This window comes from Tenrec ecaudatus, chromosome 4, assembly GCF_050624435.1.
Source record: "Tenrec ecaudatus isolate mTenEca1 chromosome 4, mTenEca1.hap1, whole genome shotgun sequence".
Taxonomy (NCBI): domain Eukaryota; kingdom Metazoa; phylum Chordata; class Mammalia; order Afrosoricida; family Tenrecidae; genus Tenrec; species Tenrec ecaudatus.
In genome coordinates, this window is record NC_134533.1 from 64,573,924 (window position 1) to 64,598,378 (window position 24,455).

Sequence of the window (24,455 nt, forward strand, 5' to 3'; positions counted from 1 at the left end):
ACTATCTCTTTTGATAGCCGGGCACCATCAGCTTTCTTCACCACATTTACTTGTTCACCCACTTTGGCTCCAGCCGTTGTGTCGGGAGAGTGAGCATCATAGAGTTCCAATTTAATAAAAGAAGGTATTCATGCATTGAGGGAGTGTTTGAGTAGAGGCCCAAGTAGTTTCAAACAATACAGATTCATCATCTTACAGTTCTTGGGGTCAGAAGTCTAATACTGAGTCTTACAAGATTAACTGAAAACAAATGTAATGTTGCACTCCTTCTGGATGCTCTATGGGAGTACATGTTTTCTTGACTTTCCTGGTCTCTAGAGATTACCATCATAGCTTGGCTCATTGACTCCCTCCCATCTTCAAACCCAGTAATGGACAACAATCTGCATCAGTCTAACTCTGGTCCTTTAGAACCAATGTGACTACGTTGGGCCTACCTATTTAATCCAGTGTAATACTGCCATCTCAAACCCTTAAACATGTCTACAAAGTAAGTACCTCTGGCTAAGGTAATATATTCACAGGTTCCAGAGAGAAGGTCCTTAAGGGGATAGATTGACACAGTGGCTGTTAACAATGGGCTTAATCATAGGAACAATTGTGAAGATGGTGCAGGACTGTGCGTTGTTTCATTTTCCTGTGTTAGAGAAGACAGTCGCTATGGGTCAGACCCACCGCAACGGTACCTGACAACAACAACAGAGTCAGACCATAGGCATCTTTGGGGGCCATTACTCACCATACTACACACACCTAGAAAGAGGTAGCCCTCAATCAGTCAGAAATCGATAAAGAGATCAGTAGTTTTTAACTTTTTATCACTACTCAATATCAAATATCTCATTAACTGAACTTTTGTGGTAGAGCACTTTCTCTGTGACGTTTCACTGTTATTACGTCAGTCCCAACTCACAGTGGTGTCATGAACAACAGAACGAAAAGCAGCCTGGTCCTGCACCATCCTCCCAGCATGGCTATGTTTGAGTCTATTGTGGGGTCAATCCACTTCATTGAGTCTTTCTCAGTTTTACTGATCCTTTACTTTTGCTTTCCTGGTCCCTCCTGATGATATGTCAGAAGTAGAGGAAATGAAGTCATGCTGTGCGCACTTCTAAAGAGCAGTCTGACTATACTTCTTCCAACACAAACTTGCTCATTCTTCTGACAGAGCATGGTATACTCAATATTCATCACCAACACCATAATCCAAAGGCCTCAAATATTCTTAGATCTTCCTTATTTTTTATCCAGTTTTCACGCACCTATGAGGTAACTGAAAATACCGGGCTTGGGTTAGATACAACTTACCGTATATACTTGAGCATAAGCCGTTTTTCAGGTTTTTGCAGTTTTTGTGGTAAAATTAGGTGCCTCGGCGGATATTCAGGGTGGCTTATACTTGAGTATATATGGTACTCCTTAGAGTGATATCCTTACTCTTTAACATGTTAAAGTGATCTTTTGCTGCAGATTGCACGATACCATATGTAATTTGATTTCTTGACTACTGCTTCAATGGACCTTTCACTACTTGGCCAAAGATCTGTCAAATGAGAGAGAAAATTGATAAATACCTGTTTTAAGAAATGGCAAAATCAACAAGAACAACAGATTTTAAAACCAATTTTATATATATATATATATATTATAGGGGATATATATATATATATATATATATATATATATATATATATATATCCCCTGTAATAAGAGACTTCTGAAGAGAAGAAGCACAACCCGGGCTTGATGGGACAAGAGAAAAGAGGAGGAGCTTGGCAGGAGTCAGGGTTCCTCTGTGACCTTGCAGGACCTTATAATCTCAACAGCAGGCAGTCCAGGTCACTAATAATACAAGGAAATGACGCAGGGAAGGGAAATAATAGTACATGAAGAAAGTCAGCCAAATGTAAACAGCTAACCCCCATTTCCAGAATAAAATATTAGACTCACAGGTGATAAAGATTTCTATCCCCAACTCCATGGCCCTTTCAGGGCCTGGACCAAGCGGAGCTCAGCTATAAAGAGATCAGAAACTGACTTTCCTAAATTCAATGCTGCTCACAGAGTTTTCCATTTCCATGTGGAGATGTGTTTTGATTTGTTGATATTATCCATATCCTAATGACATTAACTGTGGGGGTGGGGGAATGCCTTGAGCATTCAAAAAAATTCCATCTTTTAGTAGCCTTTGCTTTGATTGTGAATTTTCTGCAGGATCATACAGATAAAGCCATGTTTCGCCTCTTGTTGCAATTATTCTAAGAAATGCTTCAGGACCTTGACCCCACTTCTTTAAAATTTCCACTGAAATGCTCGGCTCTTGTCTGCAGCTGATCTGGCTGCAACCATTTTGGGACCCATCTAGCAGAAAGTTTGCTCAGGTTTAACTTTTCAGTCAGATTTGTGTACACTGAACCAACTGTGATGCCTATGGTGTTGAATAATATTTCTACTGTTAATCTGAGGCCTGCTCAGCAAGACTGCTTCTTGGCAAATTGATGTGGGGGTCTGCCACTGCTTGGGGGTGGGGAGCTTAATTTTCAACATCATTTCTTCCCTTCTTAAAAAATGAGATGCTTGCTAATGCACAAATATGGAGGTACAGCATTTATTTCTAGTTGGTTCTTACTGATAACACATCCTTGGTTTTCACCTGGTAGCATATGCTTGCTATTTCCTTCTGACATTTTCCACTATCTTTAGCTGACCTCAGCCACTTATCTGTCTGTCTCACCCTGGCAAACGGACAATAGTCAGAACCGGTGCTTTCTCAGGAGCTCGACCTAGTCCTCATGAGGTTATCCCAGGACAGGTTCAGTCAGGAACACTCAGATCCTTTCTGAACACTCCTCCTGCAAACTCACTCTGCCGGGCGCTCAGAACCAGCTGGCAAGTGATGGGGACAGAGTAAGGATCCACACATCAAAAAGCTAACAATATAAGGTTGCTCGTTGTCTGTAAAGATCTTAAAAACAGCCATAAAGCCATATTTTGTTAATCAAGGTTCTAAACAATTGTTATGGTTACTGTTGAATGATAATAATACATGTATTTCAACGATCGCTTTACTTACTGACTTGATTCTACATAGTTTAAATGAGAAAACCACCCCTTACACAGTTGAAGTCAACTACACCTTTCTTTAAAGTAACAAACTCTTAAGTTTATAATCTTTCATGCTCACTTTGTGTCAAAGGTGCATTTGTGTCTTCATCTTCCATGGTACCACACACACGTCCGCTTTTAAAAGAGTAGGCTTAAATACTCTAAGTTGTATGAGAGTCTTCTTTTGAGTTACCTTTTCTTTAACAGAAGAATTCATAAAGAAAAATGAGCTGGAAAAATATTTTTTTGTAAAAGAGGCCAAGTCCTTAACAGTGATACATGATCTGTTATAAAATAGAGAAAGGATTGCACTCTGCAGAGGTATAATTAGTAAGATATTTAGTGTATGAATATCAGGTAATAAGTAATCAGCTTTACATGAAAAAACAAAACTTTTCTAATTTAAAATGTACAAGAAGTGTTCTTTGGCCACCTGTGCGTGAAAAGTGACAATTCTAACTAACGTGCATGAAGACTGTTTCTGATCGTCATGCACAAATTTACAGGCTACGGTAGACTGATCCTTTGAAGATAATATTTCTATTTGCATATTCTGGATACATCATCAGGAAAGACCAATTTCCTACCAAAGGAGCTGCTTCGTAGGGAAAGCCCATGATCTTTTCATTGCATTTTTCCACGAACTTTTGGAAGCTCCCTCCTATGTGTTTACTTCACAAAATTCCCCCGATTTTCGTCTTTATTCTGGGCACCATTACTATTCGTTTCCGCAAATGCTCTAAAGCCCGAGATGCTCGGGTGCTAGACGCCGCAGTGCACCACTGTTCGGCCCTGGCAGCGGGTCCGTTCACCGGGCCCGGAGGCCCTCCGGGCACCTTTCCTCCGAAGCCAACACACTCACTTTCCCAGAAGGCTGCGCGGCCAAACTTCAAGGTCGCGAGACAGCGGACACAGCTCGAGAAACCCGAAGGCCAGTATCGCACACTAGGGGGCGCCTTCTTCCGCCGCCCCAGCACTAAGCGCTTGCGGTCCCGGAAGCCAGTCCCGCTCGCCTCCTCTGGAAAAGGTCAACACCCCTTCTCCGCCCTCCCCAGGTTGCCAACGAGGCAGGCTCTGATGCTCATGCGCAAACACGTCCATCACGCACGGGGCTACCGCGCTTGCGTCGTCTGAAATTCGCGTCTCCGCCCCCTCTGCCCGGAGCGTTTCCAGTTCCGGCCTGAAAGGGGCGGGAGGAAGCTCTGAAAATGCGGCTGACGGTCGCTGCTGCCATCTCGCACGGCCGCGTGTTCCGCCGCCTGGGCCTTGGTCCCGAGTCCCGCATTCATCTGTTGCGGAACTTGCTGACCGGACTGGTGCGATACGAACGCATCGAGGCAACATGGGCGCGCGTGGACGAAGTGAGAGGCTACGCCGAGAAGGTGAGGGGCGGGGCCCCGCCGGGGGCGGGCCAGAGGGTCTATTCCATCGCGCGAGTCTGACCTTAGGGCTGGGGTCAGGCTGGATTTCGGGAGGGAGTGGGTCGCAAGTAAGGGCTTCCCGAAACCAGAATCCTCTAGGCCCCCGAGCTGAGCCCACTTTTCCTGGCTCCTCAAGATTGACTAGACTGCAAAGTTAAGAGTGGGCTAAAGTAGATGCTTTGCTACTGGAATGAATGGGTTGGGGCCGGCCATTAGGGCAATATTCAGTTGGCGTCCCTTGTCTTGCTTGCATTGGATCGTAATGTTATGTCCTCACAGCTTATCGACTATGGGAAACTAGGAGACACCAACGAACGAGCCATGCGCATGGCTGACTTTTGGCTCACGGTGAGTTCTTTATCTGCTTCCCAAATTGCATTGCTTCCTAGTTTGGGAGGATGGGTCAAGGGAGGGGGAAATGAGCGACATTCAGCTAGGGCACTTACTGCAAGATTGGCATCGTGAACTAAATTAGGAATGTTAAGTTAGATGAATTCGAATGTGACTCTCCACGACTACTTGTAACTGACCCCTCTGTAACTTTGACGATCAGATTGGTTGGTTTAGGGACAGATCTGTGTATCGTGTTTGGACCATCAGTGGTGCCTCACTTCTTCCTAATTATAACGTCCCCTTTCTAGGAGAAGGACTTGATCCCAAAGCTGTTTAAAGTGCTGGCCCCTCGATACCAAGGTCAGAATGGAGGCTACACAAGAATGGTGCAGATCCCAAATCGGAGTGAGCAGGATCGAGCCAAAATGGCAGTCATCGAGTATAAAGGGAACTGCCTTCCCCCCCTGCCCCTGCCTCGCAGAGACAGCAACAGGACACTCCTAAACCAGCTGCTGCAGGGGCTGCGGAGAGACCTCAGCCAGGCGGAGAGAGCCAGGATGCACAACTCCCACACAACCCAAACTCCAGCAATTTAATACCAGAACTTCTGTGCCCTTCATCAGGGCCCAACGTCACAAGTGTTTGGCCATCTCTTCAGCTCTAGGAAGAACTGAAGCTATAGTTGGTGTTACTGGGACCCCGAACCATCTGGGGAGCTAGATGGCTCTACTTTTGCCCAACAGATCAAATGGTCCATATGCTTGTGTAAATGTATTTTCTTTTTTTTCCCCTTGAAGTTTCGGGTGAAATGAAGCCTATGCAGATGTTCAGTCTGTCTGGAATAGAAAATTCATCGTTCGCTTTTGGTTCCTGGATCTAAGTTGTGTTTGATTCTGTTTCATTTTTCTTAGTGGCTGCTGAATGAATATCCTTTAGCTTCAAACTGCCCCCCAAAGGTGATTGAATTTGGGTATCTGGCAGAGAGAGAGTCCTTAGGACTTCTTGGACAAAGATAACCTCATAATGGGTGGGGGAGTGAATGTCTAAAAGTAACATATACATACATCAATTGTATAAAGCACATCTGTACATTCTTTGCCCTAATCATTTTCTTTTTTTACATTTTATTAGGGACTCATACAACTCTTATCACAATCCACACAATTGTATAAAGCACATCCGTACATTCTTTTCCCTAATCACTCTCAAAGCATTTGCTCTCCACTTAAGCACTCTGCATCAGGTCCTCTTTTTTTTTTTTTCCCCTCCCCGCTCCCCACATAAACTTCTAACAGTCTGGTTCTCTGGAAACATGGGGAGACTCTACCAACTGTTTCTCTGTTCCTGAGCAGGATCACACATTACCCTCTTGTCCTCCCCTCAAACATTGAGAGCCTTGGAGCAGGTGTCCGGAGAACACAGATGTCTCACCAACCCGTCCCCAATGAAGTGGCACAGGTACTCAGTAGGCCATGTTGGACTCCAGGATGAGTTCCCTCCTCCTCACAGGGGAGTAGGGGATTGAAATGGGAAGATTAGGAAATTAGCTTGCTGGGAATTTCCTGGAAGTTTTTAATTGTTAAATCTGGGACTGACTGGGAACTCAGAGAAGGGAAATCCGGCTTCAAAATGGCCAGGACATGTGACCAAGCTACACACCCCTCAGGCTTACAAGCTTAACTTGGTTAGTAGTTACCTGAAGAGGAGTTAACAACTTGCCTGAACGCTTAATAGCAGGGCTGGAAAGTTGCTATAGTCAATGTATTAGGTAAAGATATTATTCTAGGCCAGGCATCAATTGTTTCAGGCATATTTGTGCCTATGTTGGCTTTATTTTCTAAACATTTACTTTTCTATTGAGCCCTTGGTATCAGCTCCTCGTTTTTCCCTTCTTCCCTCCCCCACCCCCACATTTTAGATGACATGTGGGAGAAACTCAAGCCTTTTATTGAATACAGGTACAATTCTGTGCATCAGAAATTCACAGGACTCTAAATCACAAACCTTTACCCCAGCTTTTAGTGTGTGCCCTTGGATCCATTTAGGTGCCTCTTTCTTGAATTCCAAACCCGAGAGACCCAGTAGAGTAGAATTCCCTTTTAACCTCTTCAAAGCCTCGGTCAAAGGTTCCAGTTCTTTACAGCAAAATTGACAAAGTAGTGCTCATCCTCTTAAAAGGTAAACTAGCCTCAACAGCTCATAAAATCAGCATCAGCCCAATTCTCCACAGCAGCCATAACTAGAAAAATTAGAATCTTGACACTAGGACCAGTAGTTGAAGTGCTAAGTTGACTTGCTTTTATTTCTGTAATGTTGTTCTCAAATCTGCAGTTGCCCTCTCTACTCTTTGTGTAACATCTTCCTCCTTGCCGTGCTCCACACAGTACAGTTCTAGTGACAACAATTTATTATCTCAGTTCCTGCTTGAAGATCTCCAGTGGTTCCATATACCCTAAAGGGCAGAACTATCTTCTTTATCATGACCTCTGTCTTGCATCAGTGTTCTAGAAGCAAAGACGTCTGCTCTGGCCACTTCGTGTGGAAGAAGAGCAGAGCTCCCCTTACCACCTTTAGTTTTTGCAGTCCAAACCACCTAGAGCCCTTTCCTTTTTAGCTACCCAACTGGCAGTTCCTGACCATCCCCACGCCTAAATCATTGCTGTGTCACCTATTATGTGTGCATCCTTTGCCCAAATGAGCCACATTGCATTCCATTTCTTTACACTGGGTAGGTTCCCAAACATACCACAGATGAGTCTAAAGCATTGTCTTAGGCTAGAATCTAGAGAAAACCAGGGAAGCATATATATGCATGTACACAGAAGTTGATGGCTTAGACGGTTTAAATGCCAAACCACAAGAAATCCTGGCCCAGCCAAGCTGACACAAAACCTTTATCACAAGCAGTCATGGTGTTTAAACCCCCTTGCTGCTCACAGTTTCAAGGGTAGACAGATTTGGACCAGTTAAGTCTGGGGTATATGTTCTGTTTAAGAGTATTGTGCTTCTGGAGAACTGGCTTGGTGAAAGCTGACACAATGGCAGATCAGAACTGTTGAGTTCATTTATTTTTAGTAATTATTCCCATTTGAGTGGGTTTTCTGTTAATTGCCAGCCAAAATCTGTTCCATTAGTTTATATAGATCCCTCTGAGCCTTTAGCTTCTCCCCAAATTTCCTATAATCCACAGATCAGAAAACTTGCACCAGGGTAATATCTACACGTGAAACAAAAACTTCACAAAATGCTACTTTTACAAAAAGCGAAGCTACACACTTGTTTTTTTCAAGCTCACTTTAAAAATGTTCCCAGTTCACTGACATGGTTTTACAATCAGTGTTTCAGTGGTTCGCCATTGCTCTCATGTAATTCAGACATCTTCACATGGCGCACCAGGCCCTCTGACCTGTTCCCTACCACTTTTCTCAACCCCTTCCTCCACAATCTATCCACTCCTTAGAAACTTCGGGGATTTTGTGAACACCCACTTTGTAGAAGGTTAATGGAGGACAGTGGGAGCCCCAAACCCATCTGTAGACTGGTCAGATTAAGCCACTGGCAAATGTCCTCTAGCCACAGGGCAAGAGTCCCTTTACTGTCAGACAGATGAGTATAATCTTGATTATCCTAGATAGAATTTAATACTTAGTTTACCTTTTTTTTTCAAAGATCACTTTATTGGGGGCTCTTACAGCTCATAACAATCCATACATAAATTGTTTCAAGCATATTTGTACATATGTTGCCATCATTTTCTAAACATGCCAAAATGTTCTCAACATTTACATTCTATTTGAGCCCTTGGTATCAGCTTTTTATCTACTCCCATCCTCCCACCCTCATGACCCCTTGATAAGTTATAAATTATTATTTGCATATCTTACACTGACCACTGTCTCCCCCTGAAGTTTCTTCTCCACTCCTCTTCCTCCTACCCTCTCCCTACCCACCCACCCCCACCCCACCCCCCGGTATCGCTTCAGGTACATTTCCGTACCTGAAGGGTTTATCTGACCTGGATTCCATGTGCTCTGAGCTCTTATCTGTACCTGTGTACATGCTCCAGTCTAGCACACAATGAAAGGCAGGATTGCAGTCATGATGAACTAGTGAAATACTGTGTGTTTCATCGGTGCTATACTTCACCCTGGTTGACTTCTCCCTTCCTTGCAACCCTTCTGTGAGGGGATGTCCCATTGTCTACAGATGGGTTTGGGGGGTCTCTGCTCTGACCGCCCCGCTCCTCCCCCCCCCCCCCCCGTTCCTCAACAATATATTTTTGTTTGTGATCTTCTGGTGCCTGATTCCTGATCCCATTGACACCTGATTGCACAGACTGGTGTGCTTCCATGTTGGCTTGTGGTTTCTCTGCTCGATAGGCTGCTTGTTCAACTTCAAGTCTTTAAGACCCCAGACGCTATATCTTTTGATAGCCAGGTACCATCAGCTTTTTTTTCACCACATTTGTTTGTGTGCCCATTTTGTCTTCAGCAATTATGCCAGTAGGGTGAGTGTCACAGAATGCCAGGTTAGAACAAAGTGTTCTTGTGTTGAGGGAGGGCTTGAGCAGAAGGTTACGTGGTTGGGTCAAGAAGAAGGAACAGTTCTACCCTGTGCTGTTGTAGTAACCCAGCTTAGCCTGAAGAACTCCATTTTGTTATAATTGCCATATTGTTACCTTGTATATCCTCAACCTTACTATCTCTAGCCCTCCCACCCCCACCCCACAGCCTGCCAAACTCTTATTTATCCACAAATTCTCTTGCCCAATAAGCTCCTCTCTACTGACCTCCTGACAGACCTTGATCCAGCCTGCCAATGTCCCTCTAACCCCTCCCAATAGCCTGTCTGCCAGATAAACAAGTGAACAGAGCATACAAAATGGAGTAACCAGGAACAACAAAATGGCCACCATGAATTAAGAAGTAAACAACAAGATGGCTGACAAGAAGGAGACTGACACCGGCCACAATCCAAGACTATCAGATTAAACAATTGGGCTTATACCCCTTATCTAACTGAATATCTGTGACCAGTCCTATGGTTATACCCACAAAAACTGTATAAAAATCCAGCTAAGAGACCAGAGGGGTAGAGCTTCTTGACTGCTACAATGGAATGGAAGTCTCTCTCTCTCTCTCTCTCTCTCTCTCGCTCTCGCTCTCGCTCTCGCTCTCGCTCTCGCTCGCTCTCGCTTTCGCTGGTAAGTCTTGTCTGTTTTTCTTGACTTGCTATTGATACGTGTGAATGCCCATTAGAATAAATTGATTAGAAGACTTTATTTGGTTCATAGAGTGTTAAGCTCATGAAAGAACCTGGCCTAGTCACTGGGTGAAGCTTAGAGACTGCAAGGTCACTGCCCTAATGTGTAAGCTGACTGAATCCTACACTCTTGTCTTTGGAACTTGTCATAGGTGCTCTCGACAGCAAGAATGTAGTAAATCTTGACAGACCCTGACTCATCTGAAGGTACCCACTCCTGACCCCCTTCCCAATGTCCTATCAGCCCGATAAGCAAAGAATGTAACTAGCGAATGTTCCCTCCCAATCTAGCCTCCTGGTTTAAGTATCGTATAAAGCCTGTCTATCGCCCTTGTCTGGTCGAGTGGTTTTCCAGGCACTAGCTTCTTCTCTCTTGGCCCATCTAGCTGTAATAAAAGGCTTATTCTTCTATTTTAATAAATTGGTGTGGTTTGATCTTGCTCTGGTATCTCTGGATTTACACTATACATCAACTCTGAGTTGGCATCAATTGGATGGCAGTGAATTTGGTTTGGTTTGGTTTTTGTTTTATTTTGTTTTGCACCACCCAGCAGAGAACATGTGACAAAATAGTTTTTTTTTAAATGAATGAATCAATGCATGTGACTTCTTCAGCCTGTTTCTACATTTTGATTTCACTAACTCCTCCCTTCCCGTTTCCTCTTACTTCATATGAAAAAGAACTTCCTGCAAAACTGATTCCCCATTGTTCATGACTGGATAATGTGCATACCCTGGAGACTTTGCTCTCCAAGCCCTGAAGTGCTCCGGTATTGTGTAGCTCAGACCCTGGAATGTGAATGTAGTGGTCAGTCTGAAATGTCCAATACTACAGGGAGAAAGCTGTGGATTTACATTTTGAGAAGTTTCTCAAATTTTGCAATGTGCTGCAGTGTATATCTGTTTAATGTAAAAATAATGATTTTCTTACCATTTCTGTATTTCACACCCACCTCCCTGCATACATAAAAAATGCTGTCAAAGATGATGCCCTAGGCGGATGAGCCTTGTGGCTTCATAAATTCCTTGGCACACCACTGTGTACCCCACTGTAGGAAGCACAGCATAAAGGAGTTCTGTTATCCACTCCAGTGAGATGAAGTGTAAGTGTGGGGATGTCCCTGAAACTTAACAGCATTTCCCTAAATTAAGTTCTTACTTCTTGCCCTTTAAATGACTTCCAAGCCTTCCCTACCATTATCACCTTTTATCCCAGAAGGAAGAGAAGACATTTCCATTTTGTATTTGCTAAGTTTGAGATGCCTGGGAGCATCTGGAACTCACGGAAACATGTCTGCTGGGAAAAGAGATTTGGGAGTTGTCAGCATTTAAAGCTAAGGAAATTGATGGGGTGAGTCAGCATACATATGTAGAGGGAGAAGAGGCTGAGGACAAACATTAGAGGACAGGCAAGCTACAGATTCTAAGAAGAAGACTTGCGAAATTGCCTGTAACCAAGGAAAGTGAACCTGCAAAATTCATCATGGTATTTGGCACAGTGTCATCCTTGTGCATAGGAGGCACTCAAGAAACAATTTGCAAATGAAGTTAACAAACATGCCTGGTGGCATAGTGAGCTATGTATTAGGTTGCAAACTGCAAGGTCCGCAGTTCTACACTACTAATGCTGAGGCTTCCTACTCACATAAAAATGTTTATAGTCCCCAAAGTCCACAAGAGCAGTTTTACCCGGGCTATCGGGTTACTGTGAGTCAGACTTGACTGGATGGCAGTGAGTAATCGTAACAGTAGTAGTCTCCGTTCAGAGCACTCTGCTATAGAAGATGCAGGGATGACTAGGAGTTCTCAAGGAGCCAGCAGGTAATTTGAAGGGGCAGATTAAAAACAATTCCTGCGGAGAGAAGTATTCTGAAAGTGGTGCACAAGAGACATACTACCGTACCAAAAAAGGAAGAGGTCAAGGCAGACTCAGGAGAGATTTCTCAGAGGAAGCAATACTTGAGCTGACTCTTGAAGAGGAATGAGTAGGAATTCATCATACATGGGGGAGGGAAGTCAGCTTGGAAGGCATTCTAGGCAACAAGTTCTGCAGGTACAAATGCACTGAATTATGAAACAGTTTGGAGTGGTTGAGAAATTCCAAGTAATTTGGTACAGCTGGGATTTAGTATTTGAGGAAATGAAGCAGGAAAGCCAGGCAAGATCAGGTTACAAAGGGCCCTGTAAGACATGATAAAGTGTTTGGATTTCATCCTGAAGACTAGGGGAAGCCACTGAAGGATTTCTGAATGGAAAGAAAGAGATCAGATTTACATTTCCGAAAGATCATTCTTGCATCAGGGTGGAAGGTGGGTTAGAGGAGCAAGAGTGGAAGCAAGGAAACTAAAAAGGAAGTTAGTTGAAGAACCTCAGGAGAGTTGCTGGAAGATTTAAATGAGGCCAGGGCGGGAGAGAGGGAGAGATGCCGGCCAACTGAAGAGTTAAAACCGTTAGAATCAACTAGATTCTATGTGAAGTAGAGGAATAAGAGTCGAGGATGACATCAGGTTCCCTCTTTAGGGCTGTTGGGTGGAGTAATTCCATTCACAAAAGAATGAGGAAAGTAGAGAAGCAGATCTGTGATGAAGCTGATGAATTCTAGTGTAGACATTTGTGCTTAGGAGTTTGCCTTGTTGATTCTTGATCTGGAATTCACAGGATATATGTGAACTGGTGCTACATATTTAAGATTTATACACACACACCCGGGAATTTAAGCAAATGGACTAGAGATTTCTCAGCCAAAGAATATAGAGTGAGAGGAAAAGGCAGCCTAAGACAGCCAACAGAGGGCCAGACAGAGGAAGAGGGACTCTCAACAGAACCTAAATAAGAGCACAACTAGAACACTGAGGTATCAGAATCCAAGGGGAAAGGGCATGCTCTTTATAGCACTTACTATATTGTGCCAAAAATATCTGTACATGTACATGTGTCTGTCTCCCCCAGTAGACTCAGTTCTTGTGGGCAGAGACTATTAATTTTTTATTCACAGAATTTAATGTTGGCTGGACTCCAGAGCAGTCGTTTAAAAATTAGGATGTTCATTGTTGACTTCTAAAAGAGCAGTCTCTTGAGAGGAGTTGTAAAATGGCGTGGGAGGATTACATCTGCCCTTTTCTGACTGTGCCAGGGTGAGGGAGCAGCAAACTTTTCATCAGCTCGAAGAGGTCCGATACGCTTCCACTTTCTAACCTCCTTTATCAATTCTGACACTAATCATCCTCAAGGTGCTTTCTACTTTGTTACATTAGATCATTCGTTTGCAATGGCCACACAGAAAGAATTCTCAGACCATACTCACGATTATGGGGTTTATTAGTGAAGTTACCAGGTCACAATTCAGGATCCAAAATGCTCAGAACACAGTTATTTGGTTAGGACAGCCTCTTAGCCATACTCACAGGCACACCTCTCCCTAGTCCTGGGTCTCTCAACCACCAGCCCCTTGATGTTTGCGCTGCAGCTCCCTGTGTTGGCAAACTTACCTCCCCCAATTAAGTGCTGACAGGCAACCCACTCAGGAAGTGAGCCTTCTTACCCACGGGCCCTCTGTCTTATGCTCTTGGTGCTGCTGCCTCTGCTGGTACTTATTCTCCACTTCCTCTCTGGAATCACAGCTCTCTATCAAAGAGATTCTGCGTTAGGAGATCTCAGTGATCTGAGGACAAACTTCATCCCTGACGCATCTTTCTTAAAGGTAGTGAGATTTCTCATTCCTGCTTCTGAGATGGTTCATTTTATATCCAACAAGATGGGAAAGTTGACCAATCCCCACACTAGAAATCCATATACCCAATCTGATGGTCCTATTCGGTTATTTCATGAGAGTTAAAAAAAAAAACTGTGACTAGAAGAGCCATATCTAGTACTGTAATACAGAGGCAAAAGTAGAAGCCACAAAGACAAGTCAAGAAGTTTGATGATTTACAAGAGAACCAGTGATCTGAAATTTATGGCAGGAAAGGCGTAGTATGCCTAGTAGGGCTTGATCAAGGGCAATGTAACCAAGAGGAATTACTGAAACCCCAATGAAGACTGAACATGATAGTGGGATCAGAGGAAAGTAAAAGGAAATAGAGGCAAGACCTAGGAGGCAAAGGACATTTACAGAGGTCTAAATAAAGGCATGTACATATGTAAATATATTTATATATAACTATGGAAATATATCTATGTACATATATTTATAGGTTTATTATTAAGGTAGTAGCAGACAGACTTTGGGCCTCCACTTAAGTACTCCCTCAATGCAAGAACACTTTGTTCTAATAACCCAGCATTCCATGATGCTCACCTTCCCAACATGATCGCTGAAGAAAAAATGGGTGTATAAGCAAATGTGAAGAAAGCTGATGGTGCCTGGCTATCTGGGGTCTTAAAGTCTTGAAGATAAACAACTAGCTGAGAAGCAACAAAGTCTACATGGAAGAAGTACACCAGCCTGTGAGATCATGAGGTGTTAATGGGATCAGGTATCAGGCATCAAAGACCCACAACAAAAACTCATATCAATGTGAATGAGGGGGAGTGTGAAATGGAGACCCAAAACCCATCTGTAGGCAACTGGACATCCCCTTACAGAAGAGTCACAGGAAGAGACCGAGCCAGTCAGGGTATAGTATAGCACCGATGAAACATACAACTTTCTTCTAATTCTTTAATGCTTCCTCCCCTCCCACTATCATGGCCCCAATTCTACCTTAAAAATCCAGCTGGACCCCAGCATGTACACTGGTACAGATAAGAGTTGAAAACACAGGGAATCCAGGACAGGTGTACCTCCTCAGGACTAATAATGACAGTAGTGATACCAAGAGAGGAAGGGGAAGGTGGGGCGGGAGAAAGGAGGAACCTATCACAATGATCTACATATAACCCCCTCCCAGGGGGGTGGGCAACAGAAAAGTGGGTAAAAGGAGACATCAGTCAATGTAAGACATTAAAAATAATAATTTATAAATTATCAAGGGCTCATGAGGGAGGGAGGGAGAAAAATGAGCTGACACCAAGGGCTCAAGTAGAAAGAAAATGTTTTTAAAGTGATGATGGCAACCTATGTACAAATGTGCGTGACACGATGGATGGATGGACTGTGATGAATGGTACAAGCCCCCAATAAAATGATTTTTTTAAGTTTGATGTTTAAAAAGGGAGGGGGCAGGGTGGTTTGAATGAGACGAAGATGGAACCAGAGCCAGGTATGAGCACTGGACAAGGTTCAGTTGAGAGCTGAAGATGACAGTGAATGTATACTCAACGTCAGTCACCAGCAATAACCTGAGTCAACATGATTTGCTGGCTTGGATCAATAAGTCCCTGCAGTTGAATCTGACAAAGATCAAACAGTTGTGCTCAGGGGTTGCTTATTGCCAATTTATGGACATGCTGTTTCCTGGCTCCATTGCCTTTAAGAAAGTGAAATTCCAAGCTAAGCTAGAACACGAATACATTCAGAACTTCAAAATGCTACAGGAAGGTTTTTAACAGGATGGGTGTTGACAAAATCATTCCCGTGGACAAATTAGTAAAAGGGAAGTTTCAGGACAATTTCGAATTTGTTCAGTGGTTCAAGAAGTTTTTTTGATGCAAACTACGATGGCAAAGACTATGACCCTGTAGCTACCAGACAAGGTCAGGAAACGGTGCTGGCCTCTTCGCTTGTTGCTCCGGCTCTGAATAAACGAAGAAACCTCTGAGCACTAGCAGTGCAGCCCCACAGAGGCCCACTGCAACCCAGAGAACTGCTGCGCCTGCTAAACCCGGCCCAGGTGTGGTGAGGAAGAACGGGTGTGGGCAACTGGGATGATGAAGTAGCCAAACTGATGCAGCAGGTCAGCATCGTACAGATTACCATTGAAGATCTGGAGAAGGAGAGATTTCTACTTTGAGAAGCTGAGGAACATTGAGTTGATGTGCCAGGAGAACAAGGGGGAATCGAAGCTGTGCTGCAGAGGATTGTGGACATTCTTTATGCCACAGACGAAGATTGTGATACCAGATGAAGGGGGCCCACAGGAGAAGCAAGAAGAGTGTTTACAGTTTGGACCAGCAGAGCACCATCCGAATTCTTCACTCCAAATATGTTTCACTGTAAAATACTCCCTTTTCTGATTCTTAGAGCACTCACTGGTTTCTTTTCATTAGCAAAGAGTACTTCTTCTTAAAGTGCACTTGGCAGAAGTGGATACATTTGAGTTAAAAGTTGTCTACCTTGTAGCAGAGCAGTATTAACATCTAGTTGGCTCACCCAGAGTGCAAAGAGGTTGACCATAGGGCTCACCGTGTGCTTGCTGGAGATGGTGTCAGTGGAGAAATACAAAGACTGAATTGAATTTTATGTCTTTTTTTTTCTGAATTGAATTTTAAGCTAATGTGAAATCTTGACAGAGAACATTTTATAAATAAATAATGTCTTAAGAGTATTTAAAATATGCTTCCATGTTTCAAAATATAAAGTGCAAAATGACAGGAGGAAAAATAAAATAATTTTTTTAAAGTTTGATGATAATGAAAATGAGAGCAGAGACATGACAGCAACTTGAAAAGGCAGATTTTAAAAGGAATTTTTAAAGATGAATGGATTCAATTTCTTTTGGGGGGGGTGGGAATTCAATTTCTAATGAGTACTTTTGCCAGTCTTTAGTTGTGGATACAAATGGTGAAGGTTATATGAACATTGAGGAAAAACTATAAAATCTTAAGTTGAGTGTAAGGGATAAGTGGGGACAGATTTCTCTTCATTCCTCTCTTCATTCTTGCTTTCCATCAAAGAGGCTTTGATGAAAAGCCTCTTTGCTTTTGGGATTCAAGATGTACCATTTTCTCTTGATGGTCTTGGTCATGGATGCTGTGCCTAGATCACCTACTGCTGATTCAACCCATGAGAAGTCAGGTGACAAGCTTGCAGTTTGAGCATGTCTGCATTTCGGGGGGGGGGGGACATGCAAAGCTAACTACAAACTGAATCAATAAATGCAGTCAGTCAGAGATTTAACAGGATGGGCTACATCAGACAAAAAAACAAAAATATGTAAAGCTAGAAGAAATAGACGCAGTGTGTGGACGTCGAGGGTACTTTTGCAAACACAGACAACCATCTGCACGTGCTTTATCTCTGGCTGAACCATTTATGTTCATCATTTGGAAGTGAGGTGGGGAAGACAGTTCCTGATCTCCCATATATTCAGTGTATTTCTAGTTACAGAGACTTGCTCACCACCCCCAAACCTACTATTATCCATTCATGTGCTTAACTCTATCCATGTGAATTATCTGAAAAAATAATGAGGGATGCTGGATTATATGAAGAAGAATGTGGCATCAGGACTGAAGAAAGGTTTAGTAACCATCTGAGAAAAGCAGATGACACAACCTTGCTTGCTGGAAGTGAGGAGGAATTGAAGTACTTGCAGCCGTCAGTATGAATTGTAACTCAATATAAAGGAGACCAAAGTCCTCACAACTTGACTAATAGGTAACATGATAAGTGGAGAAAAGATTGAAGTTGTCAAGGATTTTGTCTTGCTTTGATCCACAATAAATTCTCTTGGAAGCAGTAGTCAAGAGATCAAAAGACGTATTCCATTGGTTAAATCTGCTGCACAAAACCTCTTTGGAGTATTGAAAAGCAAGGATGTTACTTGGAGAACTAAAGTGCACCTGACAAAAACTGTGGTATTTTCCATTGCCTCGTATTTATTTTGGTCTTCAAGGAAGACCGAAGAATTGATGCATTTGAATTGTGGTGTTGGCAAAGAATACTGAAAGTACCATGGACTGCCTCAAGGACAAGCAAACCTGTGTTGGAAGAAGCAAGGATGGCCAGGCTTCATCTTACATACTTTGGATATGTTGTCAAGAGACCAGTCTGGAGAAGGACATCATGTTTGATATGGCCATGGAAAAGGAAGAAGTGCCTTGACAAGAGGGCTTGACACAGTGGCGGTGGAGTCAACACAGATGGGCCCTAATACAACTCAACAAGCCTTAATTATTCAATTCTTTTCCTCTGTTGACTCCTGCCAACTTTCTCCACTCTCCTTAACTTCCCTACACATTATCCTCACTTGTGGTAGGCACTTAACTTTACCTCCTATTCCTCAAGAGAAAAAGCTCTACGCATGAAGTCCTCAATTGCCTACCTTCCTAAATTTTATCTGCATTCACGAGCTAGGCAATTCATTTAAAATATTTACCGAAAGACAGAATTGTCAATGTTACCTAATTCAATGGTTAGGCAACCTAAAGGACCATTCGACAAAATTTCCAAATTTATTAACTTATGAAAAATTTGCTTTTGGAGATTAACATCCAGTTTCCTGAAATGATCAATTTATCAAAAATATATTTCCACCAATGGTTTATAGCAAGTTGTTTCATAAGAAGCTTCGATCATTTGGCACATATGCTTTTTCAGTTTTTCATTTCCCTTTAGTTTGGCTTATTTAGCTTAGTTTTAGTCTTACCAAAAAGTCTTTTCAGGGGCTGGCCCCAATCCCAACTACATTGACAGTTGCCCCTTCCCCCAGAAAAATTTACTTCCGAGGACAGCACTGAAGCTACAACTCAGGGAGAGAGACATATCTGATCAAAGCACACAGGAGCAAAGGAAGGAGGAAGAAGAGAGAGTGGAGCACATCCTGGCCCACCAAGTCTTGAGGACAATATCCCCGCTCAGAGAAGCCAGAGAGGACCATATGGCCGGCCCCACTAAGAGACACAACATCCCTCACTGATCCATAGCCATACAGGGGACAATACTGGAGACACAGTGTGGGAATTGCACCTGATCTGACTCCACCACACTGAGGCATAACACTAAGGCATGCAACAGAACAGCAAGGGGAGCAGAGCAAGGAAGTCCCGAGGGAGTACCCAAAATAGACTTTGGGGCTAGGGTGTAGCACCACATCAGAGTGGACAGGAAAACACTCCTAAAAGTCAACAAACAGACCTTGAATTATTTACAGGCTTTTCTTTTTTTGTCATTGATTTTTTGATTGTTGTCATTGTTTTGTTTTCTTTTGTCTCTTTGTCATCTAGCCATCTAGCTCAGAAGCAACAATGCCCACATGGAAGAAGCACACCAGCCTGTGTGACCACCAAGTATAGAAGGGACCAGGTATCAGGCATCAAAGAACAAAATATATCAGTGGGTGCCCACCTTCCCAATATGATCGCTGAAGACAAATGTGTGCATAAGCAAATGTGGTGAAGAAAGTTGATGGTGCCCGGCTATCAAAAGATATAGCTTCTGGGGTTTTAAAGGTTTGAAGATAAACAAGTGGCCATCTAACTCAGAAGCAACAAAGTCCAGATAGAAGAATCACACGAGCCTGTGTGGCCATGAGGTGTCGAAGGGATCAGGTAGCAGGCATCAAAGAACAAAAAAAATCATATCATTGTGAATGAGGGTGAGTGCAGAGTGGAGACCCAAAGGCCATCTGTAGGCAACTGGACACCCCCTTACAGAAGGGCCGTGGGAAGGAGACGAGCCAGTCAGGGTGCAGGGTAGCAACAATGAAAACAACTTTCCTCTAGTACCTAAATGCTTCCTTCCCCAAACACTCCCAATATCATGATCCTAATTCTACCTTACAAATCTGGCTAGACCAGAGGATGTGCAATGGTACAGCTAGGAATTGGAAACACAGGGAATCCAGGACAGATGATCCCTATGGGACCAGTGGTGAGAATGGCAATACCAGGAGGTTGGAGGGAAGGTGAGGTAGAAAGGGGGAACCAATTACAAGGATCTACATATAACCTCCTCCCTGGGGGACGGACAACAGAAAAATGGGTGAAGGGAGACATCAGACAGTGTAAGATATGACAAAATAATAATAATTTATAAATTATCAAGGGTTCATGAGGAAGGGGTAGTGGGGAGGGAGGGGGAAATGAGGAGCTGATATCAAGGGCTCAAGTAGAAAGCAAATGTCTTGAGGATGATGATGGCAACAAATGTACAAATGTGTTTCACATAATGGATGCATGTATGGATGTGATAACAGTTGTATGAGCCCCGATAAAATTATTTTAAAAAGGAATATTTGATCTCAGAGAAAATTCAGTTCGGGTCAAGAGTGAGATCAATTGACCAAGTATCATATTATACTGTGGTTCTTTGGTGGTGGTATTTCAATATCTCTAACCCTTGCCCAAATAATTCTGTGCTTTTAGAGTTATATTACATAAAAATAGCAGTTTGACCAACCTCAAAGGACTCAAATCCTGTTCCCTTTAAATGTTGACTGAGTTTGGGGAACATAAAAAGTCTGAAAGGGCATAATCAACGTTGTAGGGTAGATAGGATAAGGTTTCGTACTGAAATTCCTATAGGACAGCTCTTGCTACCTTGATGGGAAAAAAATTCCTCTTTCATTTTCTTGGTCTTTTTCTCATGAAGTTTTTAATTTTCTGAAAACTTCTTCATAGCAAGCCCCTGTGGTCTTCCTGCTTTCTTTGAGAACCTGTTAAGATTGGCATACCGCCCAAAATGCCATCATAACCTTCTGAGCTGACCTCTGGCCCAGGAGATCCCCTTGGAAGCTGTGGAAATCATTTCTTTTAGAAAACTAGTCCCCAGCAAGTGGAGATTAAAGATATCCCAAATGACCAACTTTTCCCAAGATGTTCTGCCACTCTGCTTTCCCTGATGTGAAGCACCGGTCTGCAATTGCACTGCAACACGTCACAGAGCTCATGGATGTTTGAGGAAATGGCTCACGTGGTTATAGGTGCTGTTAAGTCCTAAATCCAAAGTTTAATCTCATCTGTCTAGAGAATCCTCTCATACACAAGGCTGTGGAAGCTGGTGAAATCAGGTCAGGTGATAGACCACATCTCAAGTTCCAAGAATTAGAGGTCAGGCAAAGGCACACCAAACGCAGAATCCAGAGCCAGAAGCTAAAAATGTGCAAAAGGCAAAGCAGGTCTCTTTACTTATACCAATGTTCAGCCAGGCAGTGGAGGTCACAAAACAAGAGGCTTTGACAGAGGTGTGATTTTTCTCTTTCAGCAGGCCACGCCCCTGTGGAAAGTAGAGACTCCGAATACATCTCAATTTAATATTGTAACGGAGAATTCCATCCAAAATGGGGTTGTCCCACAGGCATAGAGGCTAGAATTTACATGACAAAAGGGATGATGACTAGTGTTTGATTACCTACATACTCGTGTCTAAGCTGAGTTTTTCAGCACATTTTTTATGCAGTTTTTGTGGTAAAATTAGGTGCCTCAGCTGACATTTGGGTTGGCTTATACTCGAGTATATTCGGTACATCTCAGAAGCAGTTTTGTAGTTGTTGTTTAGAATTTTTATTGTGGATTGGGTGAAGGTTTACAGATCAGATTCATTTTCCATTCAACATTTCACATTTGTTTCATCTCATTGCTTGCAATCCCCCCAATGTAACATTACTTATCCCACTTCCTCCCTGTTTCCTGTTTCCTTTCCTCCTTCTTTTCTAACCCTTCTGTACTTTCGCCTTGGGTAAATGATGCCCTTTTGATCTTGAATTTTCTAAGGTCCTCTAACATGTTATTCTTCTCCTTATACATTTTTCTATTATTTGGCTGAAAATTAAGCCATGGAGTGAGTTGATTTCCAGAACAGAAAGGTAACTAAGGGCCAGTCTCTGGGGTTCCACCAGACCCTATCCAACCTGTAAGCCTGGTTTTTGTTTTACGATTTGAATATTGTTCCAATTTCTTCTCCAACTCTCTCCAGGGCCTTCTACTATAACTGCCTTTCAGAGCAGTTGGTAGTAGTAGCTGGGCTACCACTAGTTAGTTCTGGTCTCAGGGTTGTGGAGACTGCTATTAAAGTGGCCCTAATGGACTAATTGTTGTCATGTGTCTTTCCATTGTCATCACTTTTCTTTCCTTCAGACAGATAGAGGCCACAGAGTTTTACCTGAGACAGTCTTCGAAGACTTCATTCACTACTCACCAAAGTAGGATGTAGAGCATTGTCTTTGTGGACTGTGTTATTCAAATTGACCATAGAGTCCCCTGAGATTATGCCCTTAGCCCCCAGACTCAACAAAATGCTTGGTTATGTCTAGAAGTTTTCATAACTTTGCCCTCTGTATCCTCCACCACATTCATCAATATATTTGCAGCTAAAGTAAATAGCCATGTACAAATATATGTATTTGTGGGTACACTTCTATTCTTCTACCCACAGTCATTCAGTCTGCATTTCTATCCATACATCTACTTGTAGATCATTGCTATTGCAGGATTGTGTACAGAGAATTATTTACCTCTGTTGCCTTTAACTTTTTTACTCCTCCCAGTGTCTTCCCCCACCTCCACATTTTTTTTACTGATGATCCTCTTATAGTATATAGCATCCCCCTGCACTCAAGTTAACTCGTGTCCACCCTGTAGCTAGTAATTCACCCTTCCATGCCTTCCCACCCTTAGTAACTATCAAAGATTTTTCTTTTAATGTGAAAATTTTACCTTTACTTTTTATAGTATTGGGCTCATGCAATATTTGTCCTTTTGTGATTGACTTATTTCATACAGCATAATGTCCTCCAGGTTCATCCATGGTATAAGTTTTTTACAGATTTATAGTTATTCTTTAACAATATGCATTATTTCATTGTATGTGCATATCATAGTTTGATCATCTATTCCTCCATTGATGGACATGTAAGTTGTTTTCATTTTTTTGCTATTGTGAATAGTGCAGTGATGAATATGAGTGTCCATATTATCTATTCATGTTATGAATCGTCATTCTCTAGGATACATACGAAGTAGAAGAATTGTTGGGTCATGTGGTATTTCTATTTCCAACTTTTTGAGAAAGCACTATACCATTTTCCACAGTGGTTACATCAGTATATAGTTACACTAACAATGTAAGGTTGGTCCAGTCTCTCCACACTCTCATCAGTATTTGTTACTTTCTTTTTATTGTTTCTTTGATTTTAATGCTAGGGTGAGATGATATCTCGTTGTTGCTTTGATTGGCTTCTCTTTAATTGGGAGACACTATTTTGAATGGGCAAGTGTCTTACTGTAACAATCTGTCTGCTGCCATTCACTGATCATAGAGATATTTAAAAATATTTTGTTTGGAATAAATCCATTAATGTATGAACTATAATACTATTAGCGATGCTTTTTACTTACTCTGTATACACCATGATCAAAAGAGATTCAACCTAGGAATACAAAGTTGACTTAATGGCCAAAATGAATTAATGTAATATACTATATTAATTAAATATAAATGAAGACCCACATCACCTCAATAGACATTTAACAAAATTACATCATAATACATATAAAAATACTCAGCAAGGGGAACACCAAGATCAGTTGGCATAACATAGTTCACAAAGACAATGTTCAACATCCTACTTTGATGAGTTGTGAATGAGGTCTTAAAAAGTCCTGAGAAGCCATCTACTGTGTAACTACTGATCTCTCTCTGTCTAGAGGAAAGAATAGTGAAGAAAATTGATGGTACTTGGAAAAAATTACACAGGGGAGTAATGGACCATTTAAACATCAGTCGCCCCAATAGTGATACCAGAAGAATTAGATAGTGCCCAGCTACCACTACCAATTGCTCTGAAAGGAATCACATTAGAAGATCTGGGATGCAGTGAGAGAAAAATTTGGAACAAAACTCAAAATCATAAATACCAGTTTTACTGGTCAGATAGAGATTTCTAAAACCCCCAAGACAAAAACCCTTAGTCAGTCTTCAGGCCTAAAAATGAATATATATATATATATATATATATATATATATATATATATATATATATATATAAATGTAATAGAATTTTATCCAAAAATAGGCTATTATACATTTGGTCAATGGGCTTACAAAAAGAATGTTAAGAAAATTTAATGGACAAATGAACATGAATAAGAAAGAATTGCTTGGATTCAACAGCAAAAGCACAAATGGATATATATAGATGGGGAGAGAGAGAGGAAACTTATCAAAATTAAAACCATTTAATTCAAAGCACATGTCAACAAAGTGAAAAGGCAGTCATAGAAAAAGAGAAAATATTTGCAAACCGCATATCTGATGAGAACTTATGCAATAGTCCATGGTATTTTCAATATTCCTCATCAAAACCATAATTCAAATGCATCAATTCTTCTTGGGTCTTCCTAATTCAATGTCCAATTTTCACATGTATATAGGTGACTGAAATTATCATGTGTTGGGTCAGGTGCACCTTACATATCAAAGTAACATCTTTGTTTTTCAGTACTCGAAAGATGCCTTGTGCAGAAGATGTACCTGGTGTATAGTGTGTCATTTGATCTCTTGACTGCTGCTTCCAT

The 24,455-nt window shown here is 42.1% G+C and overlaps 1 protein-coding gene and 1 pseudogene across 1 annotated transcript; both read left to right on the forward strand.

The window, feature by feature from the left end:
• Positions 1-4,257: 4,257 nt before the first annotated feature.
• Positions 4,258-5,734, forward strand: MRPL17 (mitochondrial ribosomal protein L17). Its single transcript, XM_075546145.1, has 3 exons — positions 4,258-4,487; positions 4,806-4,874; positions 5,168-5,734. The coding sequence occupies exons 1-3, from the start codon at positions 4,314-4,316 to the stop codon at positions 5,453-5,455; spliced, it is 531 nt and encodes a 176-aa protein (XP_075402260.1). The 5' UTR covers positions 4,258-4,313; the 3' UTR covers positions 5,456-5,734.
• Positions 5,735-5,880: 146 nt separating this feature from the next.
• LOC142444842 (microtubule-associated protein RP/EB family member 1 pseudogene) lies at positions 5,881-19,951 on the forward strand (annotated as a pseudogene).
• The last annotated feature ends 4,504 nt before the right edge of the window (positions 19,952-24,455 follow it).

Coding starts and splice junctions, on each gene's coding strand:
- MRPL17 (XM_075546145.1), top strand. CDS start 4,314: ATGCGGCTGACGGTCGCTGCTGCCATCTCGCACGGCCGCGTGTTCCGC. Junction 4,488..4,805: donor TGAGAGGCTACGCCGAGAAG/GTGAGGGGCGGG, acceptor ATGTCCTCACAG/CTTATCGACTATGGGAAACT. Junction 4,875..5,167: donor TGGCTGACTTTTGGCTCACG/GTGAGTTCTTTA, acceptor TCCCCTTTCTAG/GAGAAGGACTTGATCCCAAA.